General features: G+C 43.0%; 1 protein-coding gene across 3 annotated transcripts in view; it reads left to right on the top strand.

Moving 5' to 3' along the window:
* Positions 1–21,047, top strand: part of FRMD3 (FERM domain containing 3) — a 294,130-nt gene that overhangs the window by 199,588 nt on the left and 73,495 nt on the right. For all 3 annotated transcript variants that reach the window (XM_080667366.1, XM_080667367.1, XM_080667365.1), the window contains exons 4-6: positions 5,976–6,054; positions 10,892–10,989; positions 17,196–17,319. In XM_080667366.1, the coding sequence (XP_080523492.1) occupies positions 5,976–6,054; positions 10,892–10,989; positions 17,196–17,319 (301 nt within the window). The remainder of the gene's footprint in view (positions 1–5,975; positions 6,055–10,891; positions 10,990–17,195; positions 17,320–21,047) is intronic.

Genomic DNA, 21,047 nt, shown 5'->3' with positions numbered 1-21,047 from the left:
TAATTTTCTTTAAAAAATTTTAATTGAGGCATAATTCACATATAACATATTAGTTATATGTGTACAACATGGTGAATTGATATTTGCATATATTAGAAGATGATATTTACAATAAGTCTAGTTAACATCCATACCATGCATAGTTATACAATATTTTTCTTGAGATGAAACTTTTAAGATCTATTCTCTTAGCAACTTTCAAATGTGCAATACAGTATTGTTAACTGTAGCCACTGTGTTTGTATTACATTACGTTCCCATGACTTATTTATTTTATAACTGGAAGATTTTACCTTTCGGCCCACTTCACCCATTTTGCCTATCCCACTCCTGCCTCTGGCAACCACCAATCTGTTCTCTGTATCTATGAGCTTGTTTATTTGTTTTGAGTGAGATTTAAGCGAGATATGTGAGATCATACTGTATTAGTCTTTCTCTGACTTATTTCACTTAGCATAATGTCCTTAAGGCCCCTTACAGAGACACTTTGCCGGTCCCTACTCTGGGTCCTTGGTTCCATCATTATCCTCATTTTACGGATGAGGAAATGGAAGCAGAGAATTTCAGTTTGGCCACAGCAATTTGTCCAAATGGTGAACTTGAGATTAGACGTGTTGGACACCAAAGTCCCTGTTAGAGCTTTTCCTGAACAGCAGAGATAGCAGAGCACTCCGAGAGAAAGAATTGGTGAGGCAGCTGCTCAGCATGCCAGTGTCCCCCCCAGGGAGTTCTTAGAGGGTGACTTCACTCAGCGCATGCATGTGTAGGCGCGTGGTGTCCCGTGTGCGTGATTAAAGCATAAGACAGAACCATAACAGGAGGTGGATGAATTAAATACAATTTTTAAAAAACCAATTCTGCTTTGAAAGTAGAGGCAACACAGTGCCAGCAGCATCTTGGAGGCTGTTGGTTGTCATTCAGTAAAAGAGTGATGGGGGATTATAACTGCTGTTGATGCCGATGATAGTAGCAGTTGTTGCTGAACGATGACAATCATTTCCAAGTAGGAGAGCAGGCCTTATGAGAGCAGTTCTCTGTGGCTGGTTCATTTGAACACATCCCAAGAGTTACAGTTCATTGAATGAGTGAGGAGTGTCTGTCCTTTTGCACATGTGTGGAAAGAGTTTGTGTGCCTGAGCAGTTTCATCAATGAAGAAATGGTGGTGTGTTCCTCATTTCTCATTTTGAAGTCCCCAGAAAGGCATGGGAGGGACACTGTTCATTCAGTGAGGAATCAAAAGGTGTCAGTTGTCGGTAAAAGGCCAGGAGCCCCTGATGCCTACTTGGGTCCTTTGGAAAGTTAGCCTCTTATTTGCAGGGTGTTCGTGGTCCTTTTCTGCAACACCAGACCCTTTGCAGTGTTTCTGCAGAGTCTGAAAGCCTGACAAATGGGTCACACTTTTTTATTTTTTAATAGAGTTCCAGATGAGGGAGGCCTGAGAGAGAGAGAGAGAAAGAGAGAGAGAGAGAGAGAGAGAGAAAGAGAGAGAGAGAGAGAGAGAGAGAGAGAGAGAGAGAGAGAGAGAGAGAGAGAGAGATTGATTCCAGGTATAGGAATTCCCTAACATCTGCCAGAGCCCCAGGCTCTATGTTTCAACTACTGTTTAAAGGGTTTTGGGGAAATTTGTCATAGCTGTTGGCCAGAATGTATATGAGAGAGATTATGATTTTACATGTCTATTCCTGAAATTGTTTTTTTTCTATAGTTATTGACAATGATTGGGAGAAGACCTCTGCATTTTAAGAAAAGCTGCTAAGTAATATTTTATTTGCAAAATTGTCCTATGTGTTTTTCTACAAAGACTTGAGGATGTTTGTTGGTTAATAATAGAAAGGATTTTTTTTTTTTTCATTTTTACCTGGGAGCCTGCTCACCTAATCCTTTGGCATCCCCACCCCCATTTCTGGGCAAGGTCTCAAAGTGCAGATGAGAAAGTCTGTCTCTGCTTTACCAATGCCTGTTCTCCCTGTGTTCTCACTGTTAACAAACTACCCAAATGATTAAACCCCAGGATCTGCTGATGCAGAACAGGGCCACTGAGCCGCCCTGTAGAGACACTTGGCTTCCTCAGCCCTGTCTGGCAGGTAAGGGAGGGCTGTTAGAAAGGACCCCTGCCATTTTCTGTGCAATTATATGCTCCTGGCATTTTTAAAGTTGTTTTTTTTCCTTCTTTGCTACTCGGTGGTATTCTAATTTTTGGCACTTACGTAGCTGAGTAAAATGTTTCTCAGCTGTGGAGTTGTTGAATTGAATTTGGTCTTCTCCCTCCCATTTCCCACTCCCCCTTTCCTTCTCTTCTTCAGATAGGAGTGTTGGTCCCCACAAAACAAAAGCTCACGTTTAAATAGTGTGGCCTGTGCCTGTGAGCGTATCACTAGTACCCTGTATTACTATCTGCTACCATCACATCCTAGAGAATGGAGAGAGAGGTCAGGAACTTAGTGACTTTTTATGTATGACTTAGCAACAGCATATATGAAAAGATTTAAGAATGTTTGTCTATTGTAAACTCAGAGTAAATGTTGAGATGAGGCTGCTTGGGGGAAGCAACAATTATGTCCAAAGTGTTGCTGGTGATGGTCTTTTCACCTGAGCGGATGTGGCAACCCCTGGGACTCTATTTCCAGGAAACACAGAGTAGACAGGAATAAACCCAGGTCATTCAAAACTGCTTCACCTGAGGAACAGTTAAGAGAACTGGGGCTGTTTTTTAGAGAAGACTCAGAAGGACCATAGCACTCTCTTCAAATGATGGAAGGGCTCTGTGTGTAGGAGAAGCATTAGACCATCTGGAGCTTTAGGTCCTGGAACGAGGATGACTAGGTAGAAGGACTTCCTACCATCAAGGGTTCTCAAAAATGGCTGCCTGGGGTGCTGCCTGTGAGCCTCATGGCTTGATCCCTTGGAATGAGTGTGAGTCCTGTTTTGTATCTAATGAACTCAGATAACTATTAAAGCCAGCCTAGGGCACGATAAACAGATATGCTGACTAGGTAGGGGAAAAGAATGACAGCTCTAGTATGGGATCATCTTCTGTGGTCCTACTTTCCCCTATTTACCTTAAGTTGGCTTTCATTTTTCTGCTTTCTCTAAGATATTTTCCCATACCTGCTGACTCAACAGTTCAAATTTTGGGAGGTTGTGTTATAGAATTAAAAATACAGCTATTTAATGATATATGCACAATTATATAAATACATATACCCTTGTGCATATCTCCTTTTATAAATATACTAGAGGCTCAGTGCATGACATTCGTGCACTAGAGGTGGGGGGATGTGGGGGTGGGGAGTCCCTCAGCCCGGCCTGCGCCCTCTCGCAGTTCAGGACCCCTCGGGGGATGTCCGCCTGCCACTCCCACCACTGCTGCTGGAGCCCGGCTTCTGGCTGAGCAGCGCTCCCCCTGTGGGAACCCACTGACCACCAGGGGGCAGCTCCTGCATTGAGTGTCTGCCCCCTGGTGGTCAGTGCACGTCATAGTGACCGGTCATTCCATCGTTTAGTTGATTTGCATATTAGCCTTTTATTATATAGGATGTAACATTTTAAATATGTAAAAATATAAAAAATATACATATATCTTTTTATAAATATATACATGTGTATATATTGTTTGAATTGCAAAAATATGGAAATAACCTGAATGATGATAAAAGAGAAGAGTGGAAGGAGTGGAGAAAATTCTGGTCTCTCCATGGTGTGATTATGTAATTGTTATAGATATATATCTACCATCCTGGAGGGGTGGGGAGAACATAGACTTCAGTGAGAAAAGCAAGAGAAACATCTGTAGTATGATCTTGTTTTGTGAGACTAAATAAATTATAAAAAGACTCTCACAGATGTAATCATTTTTGCATATATTTGGGTGAAGGCGTAAAAGGGGTGGGAGAGTGTAGATGAAGTTATTAACAGTGGTGGAGAGTTTGAGGTAGGTGGGGACCTGAGGGTAGGAATAGAGACCAAGTGAAGGAAAGTGATAGGGGTTGGCTTATCTATCTTATCACCATCCATCCATCCATCCATCCATCCATCCATCCATCATCTTCATTGGTTGTGCTTAAACATGGATTAATTTTGAGGACTTTAATGAAAGGAAGGAAGGAGAAAACTTATGTTATTTCCATTTTTGGCTGTTGTTGTTCTTATAAAAACTCTCAATCTTTCTGTTAAGGGCAATTCATGGGTTTTATAATAAAATGCTCATTAGTTTTAATTCTTTAGAGTGATCATTTAAACAATTTAAAAGAAATATTGGAAATGTGTAAAGATAAAATATTTTAAGTCAAAACAGAATTTCTAGATATCATGAAAGATGAATGATTTAAGAATTAGTTGTATTTTTCTTTGTTTTGTTGCTGTGTAGGAGGTGCTCATTTTCTCCTGGTGTTCCAGAAAAATGTTTCCTTTCTTAAATCTAGGGAACACAAGGTTGGGTTAGGAGCACCCCACTCGGAAGTTTGCTAGTTCCCAGTGTGGAAGGAGAACATTGAATGGAGAGCTCTAACATAAGTGTGTGTGCATGTGCCTGTGCATGTGTGCGTGTGTGTGTGTGTGTGTGTATTTTATTAAACTTCACCTGAGGATATTTTTCCCATTGATTTTTAGAAAGAGTGGAAGGGAGGGAGGGGTGAGAGAGAGAGAAAAAAACCCATAGATGTGAGAGAGGCACATCAATAAGTTGCCTCTTGCACACACCCCAACCAGGTCCAGGAATTGAACCTGTAACCCAGGTACATGCCCTTGACTGGGAATCAAACCTGTGATCCTTCTGTGTGCAGGCCAATGCTCTAACCACTTAGCAACACTGGCCAGGGCAATGTGTGTGTATATTTTTAATCTGTCTTTCTCTGCTGAGATAGCTAGCAAGATACTGTTGTTTTTCTGTCTAGCAGATGCTTTCTTTCTAATTTTTAAGAATTATTTTCCCTTTTTAACTATCCTCATTATACATTCATATTTGATGCTGATAGTCCTTTCTACATGAAGAATTTGCCTGCATACAGAAGAGCCCCAGACATTGTAGAATTGGCTGGTGATTTAACCCCTGCTTATAATGAGAGAGGGTTTGGGAAAGAATGGATGCTGTTTCATTGATATAGATTCAGAGCTGATGCCAAGTAGCCACTCTGATACAAAGGCGAGAAATGAGTGGAAATGTCAGATCTGCAGAAATAGAAATACTAGCCATCGTATGCATCTTACTGCACTTGTGTGCATTTATTAGGTTAACATTGCCAGTAAACGGTGGTCTTAAAATTAAACGTGTCAGAAATTCTGTAGAATCCCCTTAGCTGGTCATTGAGTTCTGGGTATTTAATGCAATTAGAATATTCCAGAATCATGGATCTCAACCAGAATTTCAGTCTGCATAGTACTCTCTTGATTCAGACAAATCAGGAAGTTAAAAAAGTATTTTCATACAAGCAACTGCCTTATAGATAGATAACAGTAAACTATTATGAAAAATATACAAAGTAGGATCTGTGCATGGCTGATTCCATTTTAAAAATCTCAGTTTTAGTTCAAAGGCACCGTCGCTTTGGGAAAACTAGTCATGTGCAGTGACATCTTTCCACCTCACGGACTTGGCCAAAAACCTGAGCAGTGCTTATGGGCAATTTCTCACAAGGGTGTGGGGAGAATCTGAAGAGAAAATGTCCTCTGAAGCTGCGACCCAGAGAGAATGAAGGAGGGAAGGGGCGCTGTGAAGCTGAAAGATGTGCTGCGGGACTAGAGTGCTACAGGAGAAGTTAAGGTCACATTTATGACCCCCTGCCTCTGGTTTGAGCATCCTGTCAAGAGTTTTGAGTTTTCTTGGGTATGATACCTGCTTCATCCAGAAAATCACCCTCTCCCCTGCCCCCTCCCCAGGCTGGGCTGTAAGGCCTCACGGCTGACTTTCCTGAATGTTTGAGTCCATGGTGTTTTGCTGCTTTTCTCATGCCTTTTTTTTTTTTTTATGATGTTTCAGCTCATCCACCATACACCATGTGCTTTAGAGTGAAATTCTACCCACATGAACCCCTGAAGATTAAAGAAGAGCTCACAAGGTATTTTTCATTTGTTTTATGTTTAACATTCCCGTTTCCACCCCTCCCACCCCCCGCCTAACCATCCAGGTCCTCCGAGTCTTCCAGGCTGGATGTGCCTCAACAATGCCGGTGCATTCTGGCTTGGAATGTTTCTCTTGCACTTAATTGTCTCAGGATTTTTCAAACACTTGTCATGGGGAGTGTAATTAAGTGCACAGAAAAGCAGCGGTTATAAGGAGGAGGTACTCTCTGCAAACATCTGACAGTAGGGTGCTAAAAATAAATAGAAGATGTCGGTCTTTAGGATATGGGCAAATTCATAGCGAGCGAAGCCCCGAGGGCCTATCTTCTGGATCTCAGCTTTTCTGGGAGGGAAGAGACCACTTGATAGAATGGACTGTTTGTCATCCTGCATTCCGCTCACTAAATGACTGACGGTGGGGCCAGCTTCCCTCTCCTTGTAGACTCTTCTCAGCCCAACTCTCTGAATTTTCCGATTCTCAAGCCTCCCCACTGCTGAGGCCACATTCTGGGGGTTTTGCTTCCGTGAACAGCCTGGGCCAGTACAGCTGATCAGGGTCCCAGAGGGGCCTATTCAGTGGATGGGGAAGAGCCATTCTGAGTTAAGTTCTTGATGAGGCTCTGATTTGGTGACCACAGAAATCACTCTGCATAATTATCTCTCAAAATAACCTCCGCAGGTACGAATGCAACAGAGAAACAAGTGCAGTTTGCTGACCCTCATTTGCAGGGGATGTGCTGCGTTCTTGGATATTTAGCTTTCTCATTATCCACGAATTTCTGGTAGAGCTTGACCGTAGTGGCACTGAGGGCGCAGATGGTTTCGTTCTCTATTATGAACTAGTACACAGTCATTTAGTGAGGGTTGTGCTTGGGGGCGGGGGCAGAGACAGGCGTGGAAAGGAGAAATACATAGGTAATGGACATTATAAATGGTGGTTCGTATTTTGCAATCTGGCCTGCTGTGTGTGTGTTGTTGTTTTTTTAATTGAGGTAAAATTTATATAACATAAATGAATTTCACCATTTCAAAGTGTATAATTCATTGGCATTAAGCACATTCACAATGTTAGGCAACCATCACCACTGGAGAGACCCAGAACATTTTCTCACCACCCCAAAGGAAACACTGCACCTACTAGCAGTCAGTACTCAGTCTCCTCTCCCCCAGCCCCTGGGAACTGCTAATCTACTTGCTGTCTCTATGGATTTACCTGCTCTAGACATTTCATGTAAATGGACTCATGCCATATTTGGCCTGCTCATGGCTCAAAAATTTATTCATTTATTTGATAAGTTCTTCTTCAGTTCCCATTCTTCCTATAGCCCAGGAAACAGGGGCTTCCGAGCTTCCAAAAAGAGAGAGAGAGATTTGTCCTGCTCTCTGGGTGGTGCTAACAGTATAATTAGGAAGAACCACCAGGGGCTCAAATGGCTCACTTTTGTCATTTGTGTTCTCTATAATCTTGTGTGGAGGACAAAAATTGATAGTGTCACAATAGAAATTAACAATAGATCTTTTGTGGTTGAGAAAAGTCCCGTTTGAAAGTAAAAGAGAACAAAGTTTTAGCTAATAACCTGAGTTAAATACTGCTCAATTAAATTTGCTAGCATTCACAGGCATTTCCTTGAATAGCCAAGGTTTGAGTAGTGGAAAATTGTGAACATTTTTATGTCTCTTAAGGAAATTAAGACGATGCACAGTCCTTGCACAGTACAGATGAGCTTTTCTTAGTCATTATGGTCCTTAGCATTCAAAACAAATAAAAAACCTGTGCAATGCCCAGGCGCTTATGGTTTAAACCCTATCTTGAAAGAGTTTAGTTTTTCTTGTTTGAGAAATTATTTTATTGTAAGATTAATCTAAAATTTAAGATGAATTTAATATAGGAGAATTTAAGATCACATTTATGACCATGCTTAGGGGTAAAGAAACATTGGGGAAAAGGGCAGATTTAAAAGAGGAAAACCACCCAAATACAAAAAAGACTTTTGAAATCATTTTTCATCCTTTACCTCTGCATTTATGCTGTCATCTTACAATGCGCCCCCCCCTTTTGTAAATGCTGTATACAGTTAAATATCATCAAAGTATATTGGTTTTAATGTTTTAGTCAGAACCATGTTTAAATTCAGGCCAGGCAGAGAAGCAATATCATTAATGGTGGCACAATAATGGAAGCCCAAATCCTTTCGGTGCATAATCCTTTCATTCTGCACGTGTGATGCAAAAGGAAGAGGCATCATTATTATTATTTTAGTGGCTATTGTATTTAAACAATGAGCACCTGAACCTGAAGCCATTTTGAAGGCTCAGTGGATTATGTCAAATCCACAATAATCCATGATTATCTCTGGAGATGACTGATATGAGCAAGCACCCAGGCTCCATTGTTGTGAAAGGTGATTTTTCCTTTCTCGGGAAGCTTTTGTCCAGCTGGATTTCTAATTTACAGGATTAGAACCCAGACCTCTCCTTCATCACAAAATAGTGATTGGAAACTCTTTTTTACTGCTAAATTTATCACAAAATGGCAAGGAATGCTTTCTGTTCAATGCATACGTTTAGCAGGTAGAAAAGAAACTCATGGCATTTGCCCTGGTAGTCCACCCTATTTTTTAAAAGAGGAAAGATTTGATCAATTTCTAGTACTGTGTGACCTTGCAGAGTGAGGTCTCACACCAGCAGCAGCACCTGGGAATTGGGACCCGGCAATCTCTATTTTCATAGCCCTGCAGCATGTCAACATTTGAGAACCACTATTCTAAGGCAATTTGGATTTTCAAAAGCATTCACTTCTTTTGGCAAATATTACAGTGTAACTTAAATGGGTTTAATATGATCACAACCTTGTGCTACCCTCACCACAATCTAATTCCAGAGTATTTTTATCACCCCTGTGGGAAACCCCATACCCCAGCAGTCATTCCCTGTCAGCCATTAATCTACTTTCTGCCTCTAAAGATTTGCCTATTCAAGATATTTCATATAAAGAGAATCATAAAATGTAGGAGTCTGTGACTGGCTTCTTTGCACTTAGTGTAATATTTCCAAGGTTCATCCCTGTTGTGCATGAATCAGTACTTCATTCCTTATGTGGATGAATCATATCCCATTGCATTCACATGTCTTTTATCGTTTCATCAGTTGATGAGCATTGGGTTTTCCCACTTTTTAGCTACTCTGAATAATGCTGGTGTGTCCCTCTCCCCTGGCTGAATTGGGCGCAAGTGTATTTTTTTTCTGTTTGGTGCCCTAGTAATTTTAAAAACAGATCTTGTTGCAACATTTAAAATTCAAAGGGTTTTACTTTGTCAATGAAAGAAATTCTAAACCTAAAGGAAGGTGTAAAGAGTGTATGATGAGCCATGGTTTTGAGGGCTAGTCCCAGAAGCAACATCTCCTCAAGGGAATGAGATAATGCTCCGGGGAATAGCAGTTTCTTTTCTACACTAGAATCAAAGGAGAAGACGTAGGAAAGGTTTGCATGAAATCCAACAGTTGCAGATGGAGGAAGCGGAAGGGAGCAAAGCACGGAAATCTCTAGGATGGATAAAAAGTAAAATGGAGGGGTACACACTTCCTTTACATTGGTGGGTGCAGGACAGTTCACCTTTAGCCTACTAATTTACAGAGGTATGTGGGTAAAAGAATAATGAGGAATGTTGGGCTTGTTTCACCCCTCGCCAGTGTTTATCTCTGGAGGTCTGGAGAAGAGATCACACTGACATTTTAAGTATGTTATTCTAGATGCACAAAAACAGTGGATCAAGGTAGAGCTTAATCTACCACACAGGCCTTACAATGTGATCTCCCCCCATAACCCATTCAGTTAAGAATTTCTTTTTTTTTTTAAATATATTTTATTGATTTTTTACAGAGAGGAAGGAAGAGGGATAGATAGTCAGAAACATCGATGAGAGAGAAACATTGATCAGCTGCCCCCTGCACACCTTCCACTGGGGATGTGCCCGAAACCAAGTTACATGCCCTTGACCGGAATCGAACCTGGGACCTTTCAGTCCGCAGGCTGACGCTCTATCCACTGAGCCAAACCGGCTTTGGCAAGAATTTCTTAAGATTGGAACATCTTGTGTGGTTACTTTCAGTTACTGAGTTGTCATGCTTGCCAAGGGAGCCCCTTTTGGTTCACAATTTCTAAATCCATCTCCTGATTTCCTGAAAAGCTGGATGCATTTGGCCTGTTTTCTATGCAGTAGCATCAGGCTGGAACTGTGTATCGGCTGACCCCTTCATGGGGCCAGCGCTCTCCATTCTGCTTCCCCGACCCCCTTATGTCAGCTCTTTTCACTCCTATCAGGTTTGCCTGGCTCTGCAGGCATCTGAGTTTGCTGTCCCTGCAGAGGGGAGAGGACACTAAATAGACGACAGCTCTAGTTATGAATTAATTTGCTTTCTGGCCTCATAACAAAGTCATCTTGAGATTGATTACTGTGAGTCTGTGTCCTGAAGACTGGTTTCCGTGTACTGACTGCACCCATTTCCTGACGGTTTCACACAGAACGTGGGAAGCATGTACTGGTGGTTGTCATCCTGTGGGACCTCCTGCCAAGAACCGTGGCTGCTGGCCCTATGGCGTTCCTTGGTCCTTCTCCTGTCTCTTGGAAGAGGGCCACCCACCCAGCTTTGGAAGCTGCCACAGACACTTGGCTCTTCTCTGGATTCTGAGGGCCCCTCCGTTTTCTCCACTGGCCCTCCAAGGGGCGGGCATGTCTCAGCCACTCCTGGAGCTGCGTAGGGCACTGCTGATACAGGTGGATAAAACATGAGCAATCACTGACACTTAGGGGGACTCTTTCCTTTGTATTGCAGGTACCTTTTGTACCTGCAAATTAAGAGAGATATTTTCCACGGTCGATTACTCTGCTCCTTCTCAGATGCTGCCTACCTGGGTGCATGTATCATTCAAGGTAAGTTGAACTGGACTATAGAGATTTGGTTGTTCAGAGGTCCCCCTCACTTCCCCCCGCACCCCAGTGCCTGTCCTGCTGGTGTCCATAGTTTGAGGCCAGGCAGGGCTGGGTACTCAGTACCAGAGCCCCTGGTTATCTTTCCTCTCAAGCCAGCAGGGTCTGGTGGAAGGCTGGGCTGTGGTGGTCACAGTGGCCTCTGCAAAAACAAAGGGTCCTCCAGGCCCATGGCAGAGCTCAGAATGTGTGACTTTATAAGAAGCTCTGAAGGATTGTGGGTGTTCTATGATCAGAGTGCCAAGTGCTGACTGCCAGCTGTAGGGCTTAATGGCTACACTGAGGAGAAACTGTGTCCAGGAAGATAGATGTAAATCCAAACATTTGAGTGAAATGTCAGAACATATATACATATATGTATGTATTCATTCATTCATATGGGTACATGCACACTGTATCTAATTCTTCAGCTTCTTCAGCCACCTCACAGGGAAGGGGGAGAACTAGGGTGGTGAGGGGAGGCCAGGCTCACAGTCTGTTGTGTGACTCGGGTGTTCTGTTCCCCTGGGCCAGTTGGGAGGCAGCTGGCAGCAGGGGATGTTCAGAAGGACTCAGGTGATCCAGCCCTTTGTAGCATGAATGCTAATGACATGTTTATCAGAGAAGGGAAGGGAGGGAGGGGGAGAGAGACAGGGACCAAGTGAGCATGTCACCCTTATAAAGGGACTGGAACAATACGTGGATCATGACAGTCATCTGCTGATCACAAGTCCAAGCTTCATTCACAGTTGGAGATAGAGACCCATCCTTCTCCCGGGGTTGTGAAAGGCAGACCTGTCCCTGAGGGATGCTCTGTGCTGGGCTATGATTTTGTGAGGTGGGTGCCCTCTGAGAATTCTAAAGGATGTGTCTGTGCTGATGCTCCCCTTCCCCAGGGATCAAACTAGTGCTGCATAGCAGATTTTGGCAGAGAAGTTGACACCCTGGGGGATAGTCACATTTAAAGTCAGAACGACAGTGATACCATGATGGGAAAGGTCCTTCCGCCTGCCCAGAGGCGGGACATGTGCTTCTGAAAGCCACCTCTCTTACATCAGAGCTAAGGAGGTGGAAACCCATAGTTCTCCCCCTTCCCTGTGAGGACGGCAAGTTCCTAGCCAGGGAGCACTGTGTTCTCTAAAGCAGACGTGGATCGATACTAATCCAAGTAGCAAAGCCACATGTGAGGATTTCAGAACGCAGCTAGGCATTTGTGAATAATGGTCAGTTCTCCAAGGGCAAGCTCAATATGGGTCTGTAATGGGAGACTCTCCATCCTGTTTATGTTTGAGATAAAGTCACAAAGGCTTCGGCCAGATGATGGGTGCCCTTTTAGTTTCTCGTTGTGTTCTCACTGACCACACACACATACTATGGAGAGAGTAGAGTTGCAAATGGACTGCTGACCTCCAAAGGACTTTTCAGCTAGAAAAATGCAGTGGTGTACATGGGCCATTTATAGCGAGTCCAGTAAAAGCAGATCCATAAAGTTCTGTGGAGCTGGGGCCATTCTTCAGCAGCTCTAGAGATCCTTACAAATGCAGATAAAGATCTGCTTTGTAGGAACTGCTTATGCTTATGGAGAGTGATAGGGAAAGTAGAGTAAAGGATTAGAAGGCGGAGGCCATGTGACTTTTCATTGGCTTCTCATTTGCCAATGCTCTTTTTTATTTAAATTTTTTACTGTTGACACTATTGCAGATGTCCCCCATTTCGCGCCCCTCCCCCCACTTTGCCCATCTTCTCCAATCCCTGCCCGGGCCCTCCCACACTATTGTCTGTGTCCATGGGCTCTGCATATATGTTCTTTAGCTAATCCCTTCACCTTCTTTAACAGTCAGCCCCCCAATCCCTCCCCTCTGACATTTGTCAGTCTGTTCCATGTATCCATGCCTCTGGTTCTATATTGTCCTTCCGTTTATTTTGTTCATTAGATTCCACATGTTAGTAAGATCACATGGTATTTGTCTGTCTCTGATTGGTTTATTTTACTTGCCAGCACTCTTTGAAGGAAAATGCTCCTAGCTTCTGTATATTCTGAGTGTATTAAAACCAGGCAGCCACCCCGAGTTTTGCCACTTGTATGTACTGAACACAATGGGCATATTCAGTACATGCCACACATTTTCTTTCATATTAAAGACAAATTACAAAACAAACACACAGGACCCTAGGGACCTATTTCCATTCTTCCTCAGTAAAAATGTCTTTCCTGTTCCTTCTACAGCATAGCAACAGGGCAGGATTCTTGTTCTTATCTCCTCTGCCTGGTGTGTTAAGTTGTTTTAGGGTTTATTATGCATCCCCTTTACCCTCGTGTAGAACCTAAATCCCATGGAAGTGTGTCTCTGGGTGGATTTTTCACTGCAGGACCCCTGTGTTGGGCACACAGTAAGTTCTCCACTAAATATGTTACGTGAACCAGGGCACTTGTCTAATTGTACCAGTATAAGCTTTCTTCTTCTTCTTGGGAAAGAGTGGTTGGTTCACTACCTCATTCACTTATTTGTTCTTGTGTTCTCCGAGCATTTACTGAACAGCTGCTAGGTGGCAGGCAGTGTAACACAAAGTCCCCAGGGGTGAGGTGGGAGGAGACAGACAAGTAAACAGACAGTTGTGATATGTGTTAATGGCTAAATAGAAAGATACACATCTCCTTGCTATGACCTCAACAGGGCCCCAGTCCAGCAAGTGCAGACAAGGAAGGCTCCTGAAGAAGCTGGCCCTGATGCTGTAACATCCTGCATCTCAAGTTCTTTTGCAGTTAGTCCTCTCCACACCAGGGAAAAGCCATTGTGGGGCTTGCCCTGTCTATTTGCCATCACCCGATCATGCTCATCTGTTTGCTCCAACTCTGGTTTTTTCAGACCAGGAATTCTCTTCAAAAATGAGCTAGGACCTGTTTTAGTCATCCAATGTGTTGTATGTTATTTGTCACAACTTGACCCTCAGTGTCTGTGTAGAAGAGAGAACCATAGGCTGCTTACCCAATTCCTCTTGGTATGGAAAGCAAAATTTGAATAGTTAGAAATCCTTAATCGCTTATAAACTGCCTTTTGCTTCAGGTGAAGTCAGAGTTAAAGACAAGCTGTCAGTGACAGGAAAGCAGTGGCTGTGGTGAGGGAGGCGGTGTTTACCTGGTCAGCAACCTTGTACAGGTTCCATGGCATTTCTTCTTAGTCCTTGCACATTTTCCAGGCTACTTGTTTGCAGTGTTGAGTTCATTGTTCCTCACAAGTTTTCCTGGAGAGAGAAGGGCCCCCCACAAACAATGCACTCTCTAAACAACCACTATACAAGCTGGCATTTGCATTGAAGACCCAGTTTCCTATCAGTGGTCCATTCCCTATGGAAAATGGCTGCATTGGGTTATACCAATTCCTAAATTTTAGGCCCATAGCCAGCTCACAGGAGTTTGTATGTGTGGGTGTGTTTCTTTTGAAACTTTGTTGAGTTAATCATTAGTTTATGACCCATTCTTATCATTGATCCCTTTGGGCCTCTTATGTTTGATTGATTGATTAACCTTTTTCATTATTTTCCATTTCCATTCCCAGCGACAACAACCGGGTTCATACATATCTTTGACTTTGCATATAGTACAACCTTATAAAATGATTAGTAATATTTAGTATATATGCACTTTAAAGTTTTGTAAATTAAATGAGACTGTAGAACTCATTTTATTCCTTTTTAGCTCAGAACATTGTTTTGGGAGTCTATGTTGCTGGGTATACATCTATTTTCTTGCTTTTAAATACTACAGGTATCCAGAAGGGTATATCACCCTTATTTTATTTGTTGCTCCCACTGACAGTGAACACTCAAGTTGCCATCATATTCTTTTTTTGCACCCAGAGTTTTTCTAGAATATATGCCCAGAAGTGGGATTGCTGGGTAATAAATTTGACTAAATACTCCCAGCTGTTCTCTAAAAGAGCTACATGTATCAAGAATCTTTCAGAAGTGTACAAGTATTTGCATTTTCTCATAGCTCTGCCAACATATAAAGTTGCCTGACTTCCTAAAATTTTTGTTAATCTTACAGGTGTAAAATGATACCTAATTGTTCTGGTTTGCATGGCTCTGATTATGGATGAGTTTGAGCATCTCTCCATACACTCACCCTTTGGGTTTCCCCTATTATGAACTGGCCGTTTATATCCTTTAAACAATTTCCTGTTGGTCTTCCTACCCATTTTCTCATTGATTTGTAGGGATTTCTTTTTTATTCTAGATATCAGCCCTTGTTAGCTTCGATTTTGCAATTATATTCTTTCAACCTGTCATCTATTATTTTGACTATGATACCTTTAATGAATAGAAATACACTGAGTGGCCAGATTATTATGATCTCTGAATGCATAATAATCTGGCCACTCAGTGTATATCCTATATAATAAAAGGCTAATATGCAAATTGTCCCCTTGACCAGGAGTTCAACCAGCAGGCAGGCTGGCCAACCGCCCATGTCCCCTCCCCCTGGCCAGGCTGGCCGGACCCCACCCATGCATGATTTCATGCATCGGGCCTCTAATATAAATATAAATATCTATCTATCTATCTATCTATCTATATATATATACACACACACACACACACACATATATATACATATACACACACACACACACACACACACTGAGTGGCGAGATTATTATGCTTTCAGAGATCATAATAATCTGACCACTCAGTGTATTAAAAATGTTGATATGATCAAATTAATCAATTTCCCACCAACGGTTGATGGTATTTTGGGTCTTATTTTAAAAGTTCTGCCTCATGTGGTAAACATTTTAGGTTGTTTTAAGAACTCTGTAATTTGAATTCTATTAAGAAGCTCTAAAGAGCTTAGCTTTCCTCCCAGTTTTGTCCTACAGTCATTAGATGATTCAACAAGGAAGGGACAGTGGATACAAAATAGAGAGTTGTATGTTATTTTGCAGACGGCTCAAGGCATCTTGATTTTTAAAAATCCATTTCAAAGTCATGTTGGTGATCAAGTTTTCTAATACAATTTCCCCACCATCTTTGATCTACTTTCTGGGCCATTTTTGCCTGGGACACTTGCCCCTTCCTTGCTTGTTTTCCTTATCAAACTCATGGAATCAGTAGAATATATTCCCTGCCAGAGCATCACCTTTGCTGCTCCAGGCTGTGGTCCATGCACATCAGGTCCATCCTCTCTTAGACCGTCAAGGTCAGGGGTCCTCAAACTTTTTAAACAGGGGGCCAGTTCACTGTCCCTCAGACCGTTGGAGGGCCGGACTATAGTTAAAAAAAAAAAACAACTATGAACAAATTCCTATGCGCACTGCGGGCCTGGGACGAGTCGGCTGCTAAGCAGGACAGGCAGCGGCACCCGGGGGGCCGGATAAATGTCCTCGGCGGGCCGCATGTGGCCCGCGGGCCGCAGTTTGAGGACGCCTGCAAGGTGCTCAGAGAGGCGCAGGTATTTCTTTTTATACGTAAAGACCCTCTGCAGGTGCCCTCCATTAGAATCCAGCAACAGCCTTAATCTTGTATGCTCCTCCATACTTTGAGACACACTCTTTAATTTAAGAGCAGTCCATTTATTTTTATGTGCAATCCTCTTGGGTGCCTTCATATTGTGACTTTTCATCCACCGAGCCACACCTACACTTGTATCAGAGCAGGCAGCTCCAGCCAGGGGACTCCTAGACTCAGAGAAAGTTAGCTCTGAGAGGAAGCACGAGGGACCGTTCAGTGGTTCTCAGTGAGAGGTGGCATACACCTCCTACCCCGGGAGCATTTAGAAATATTGGGGGAAACATTTTTGGCCATCACAGTGACTGCCTGTGCCACTAGCACTTAGGGTAGGGATGCTAAATGTCCTCCTATGCCTTGGGAGGTCTAATAAAGAATTGTTTAACCCCCATTGTGCCCCATTGAGAAACAATGGCTCAAATCCATTTATTGTGTAGATAAAGAAACGAGACTCAGAGAGGTTGGCGAGTGTCCAAACTCACACAGCTAGATCTGAACTAGAATATAAGCTTCCAGACACTCAGGCTGTGGTCTATGGACACAAGTACATTTCATTGGGTGAGCTTATTCCAAGCTCTTCTTTTGGGTGCCGGAGCCATCCCATGTGCACCCTGTGGTTGTTTTTAATCTTTTCCTCTGTCTCTACTTTTTACTGCTTACAGCTGAGCTTGGTGATTACGATCCTGATGAGCATCCTGAGAATTACATCAGTGAGTTTGAGATTTTCCCTAAGCAATCACAGAAGCTGGAAAGAAAAATGGCAGAAATCCATAAAAGCGAACTCAGGTAATTGGGGTAGATGTTTGTAAACATGGTAGAGGTGCAGAAGCATTCTTACCATGGGGAATGTGGAAGCCATGTGGTGAAGTAAGAATGTCTGTAATGTATGGGCAGGCTGTTTCAGGTGTCAGAGCAATATTCCTGGGCACTGTCAAGTTCCTCTATTAATAATAATCGCAACAGTGTGGGCCCCTCTGGGTGGCTGTTTATGAAGCATCAGCAGTTATTAGAGCCATATATTTTCTTACGGGTTTTAGCCACCCTGAGTTTCTGAAAATGAAATGTAGGGTAAATCAGTAACCTGTTTTGCGGTTTGCACTGCCTCTCCCCTTCCTGTGGCCATGGCTGGAAGCTTTGATTCCATGTAGAGTAGAATCCCTTGAGAGGGTTTCCTTTGCTGAGCTGCTCTCAGGGCGACAGATTCAGTGCCCTCTCCTCTTTTCCTTGTCTGCGATGCTCCAGGACAAGTGCTCAGAGGGTAGTAATGGCAGGAGTAGCAAAATCACATATAGTGTCCACTGTGTCCAACACTCTTCTAAATGGTTGTACATATCAACTCATTTACTCTTCACAACAACCTAGGAGATAGGCGCCATGGTTATTCCCAAGTTATAGTGAGGGAGCTGAGGCACAGAGAGATTAAGTATCTGACTCAGGATCACACAGCAAGTGGCAGAGGCTATATTTGAACCCAGGCCGCCTGGCTCCAGAGTCTGTGCTCTTAAGCTTTGTGTGATGCCTCCGCTTAGCATAGGCTGCTGGGGATGAAATGGAGCATGTGTAGGAATCATCGGCAGTTTTGAATTCAGGTAACTCAGTTTGTCTAGCCTGTAACTAGAATTCAGATCCGTGCACGTTACAGAAAAATTCATTATGATAGTCATAGCAAGCTTGGATCTCTGGTAAATATGAAAAAAACCTTAGTGTCACTGGTTTATGAATTCTGGAACAAACTGACCCCTGTGAGGGAGTGCTGGAGCTCCCTACTTTATGCTGGCACTCCCCCTCCTGGCGAGTCTGAGAAGAGCGTACATGTGGGCATTAAGGTGGCAGCATAGTTCCCCTCAGAGAACATGAACTTTGTTCTTAGAGATAAAGATGATTAGATATAAAAAAATCGTGCCAATTGCAGAAAGCAACATATCTTCTCTCTAGGTAATTTAGAGTATCGTTTCCTAATGCAAAACTTTGCTGAAAACATATGACACTCTGACTACTTTTTACATTTTGGGGACAAGTGTGCTCAAGGTAATAATAAAGTTCCAATATCCCAGTTGACGGGTATGTGGCCCAGCAGTGTCTGGTGAGCACAGGGTGAGACCCTTTGGATAAAGGACTCAAATCCAGTGTGTGGATTGGTAGGAGATGGAATTGAAAGGTCTATTGTAATCAGAATTTGCAAGGCCTTCAGTGCTTGGAACATATGATAATTATAAACATTTATTGAGCACTTACTGGATGCCCAAACACTGTGCTAAGTGTCTTATTTGAATTACCCCACTCAAACTCTATGAGGTAGGTGCTCTTGTTGTTCCCAGTCCAAGGTAAAGAGAGCGTACCCTGGAGTGTCTAAAGGACTTGCCTTGTGAGCAGCAGTCTAAAACTAACACGCAGGTGCTGAGCAGGCATAAAGCAACCAGGTGGTTTAACTAGTGGTTTGGCAGCCATGCTGGTTTTCCACAGCGATCACCCTGGCACTGGCATCAGAGGGTGAGACTGTGGGCAGGAGGACCAGTTAGTCATTTCTGCTGTCCAGACAAGAGATGGCATGGACCTGAAAAAGAACAGGAGTAGAGAACATTGAAGGATGTCTCAAGAGTCATTGCAGAAAGACTTAGTGACCCACTGGATTTCATGAGTGAAGGACTGAATCAAGATGCCAGATGTTTTTTATAATCAGAAAGCTGCAGATTGGCCCTTGTGCCAGCATCTGAATTTGTTGATAACCCTGAAAGTGGTCATCGTGCACCTAGGGAACCGGGTGGCGGGGGGTGGGGGGGGGTGGGTCACCAATCAACCAAGGTTTACTACATCTCAGAAGTAAATGCCACAACTTGATTAAAACTGCCATTCAGGGTCACTACACATTTGTAACATCCAAATGTGAACCTTGTAAAGAAGTCAAAGTTGTGTGTCCGAGAGATGAAATAACTAGAAACCATGTGGCATTGCAAGGAGAACTGCAGAGGGTGTTTTTCTATGCATTTTGCTAATAATCAAGTAGCCCTGCATTTCCTGCAGCATTGGTGCAGAAGAGAGATTTTAGGTTTGGATGGGGAGATAAGACTAGAATAAGCTGATGGTGCAGGGGAGGGAGTGTGCTTTCTAGAATTGGTTGGAACCCTGCTGTAGAGACTCAGGTCACTTTGGGGGTTCAGTAAGCCCTCGTAGGTCGTAAAAATGTCGATCTCGTGTGGGAATTGGATTGCTCTGCCAACCTGACAGTGTCAGGAAGGAGTTGTAAATGGAAGAGAGCATTGTGAGTCTGTATCGAGGTGTCACCATCTTATTCTCCAAGGTTGTCACAGCACCCATGACTCTCCCACACAGCAAATGGGTAATGTGTGATCATTGATCTGTTGTTACGGAAACTTCCTAAGAGGATCTACTTGGCCTTTGTTGGGGGTTGAGTGCTCCCAAAAAATAACCTCCTGTCTTCTACCTGATTTCTGAACCAGTTGAGCAAAAGAGATGGTAATAGAGACACTCAGACATGAGCAGAAATGATGATTTACAGTGAAATATTTTTTTTTTACCTATGGGGTTTCACAACCTTCTGCAGCCTTCTTTATTTGATTAGACTCGGTCTCCTTCTGTGTCCTCTCAGGAAGGGGTGGGAGCTGTGAATCTTGGGAGAAAATGAATCAGGGAGGAAGGAGAACCCTCCCCGTTCCCCAGGAGGCTACCCACTGCTTGAAGGTAGAACAAAGATGGCTTGAGAGGCACGAGTAAGAGACTCCTTTAGCGGAAGAGAGTGTGAAAGAGGGACTCAGTGGAATTTTGAGGTACTTGAAAATAGAAGATCAAGATTTCAGTAAGAGTTTCCATGTACTAAGTGCTCAGACTCCTTTTATTTTTGAGTGAAAAGTGAAATTCATGGCCGGCTCAACTTTGCTTCATTAAATATGCCGTATCCTTGACTGAAGAACAGGAGGGTCGGAATGAGAAGTCACAGTTTTGCAAATATAACAATTTATTGATCATCTTTGTGTCAGTCAAGAAAAGCTAGATATTGCTGGGGAAAAACCACTAAAGCTCAAAAGGTTTAGAACAAAAAAGACATTTTTTTCTCTTGTGTGTTCACCAGATGTTATCGGGGGTGTGGGAGAAGGGGGGGGAGGAGACCCAAGCTTGAATTTGCCAGATGTTGAGCCAAAGGGAAGAGGGATCTGGAAGATGTTCCTTCAGCGTGGAAGTGATACATGTCCCTTCCACTTAACTGCTATAGTCACATGGCCCTACCCAAGAGCAAGGAACTGCAATTCTATGAGGTGTCCAGAAGGTGCAAACTGGAAACAGCTGGTAAATAGCTCTTAGTGGCCGTCACAATATCATTAACTAATAGTTTTTTAAAATAGACTTTATTTTTTAGAGCAGTTTTAGATTCATAGCAAAATTCAGTGGAAGACCCAGAGATTTCCCCTATACCCGCTGTGTAGCCTCCCCCAATATCAATGTTCTCCCACCAGAGTGGTACATTTGTTACAACTGATGAACCTACAGGGACACATCAT

Source organism: Plecotus auritus (assembly GCF_963455305.1).
Source record: "Plecotus auritus genome assembly, chromosome: 5".
Classification (NCBI taxonomy): Eukaryota; Metazoa; Chordata; class Mammalia; order Chiroptera; family Vespertilionidae; genus Plecotus; species Plecotus auritus.
This window is presented reverse-complemented; position numbering and strand designations above follow the sequence as displayed.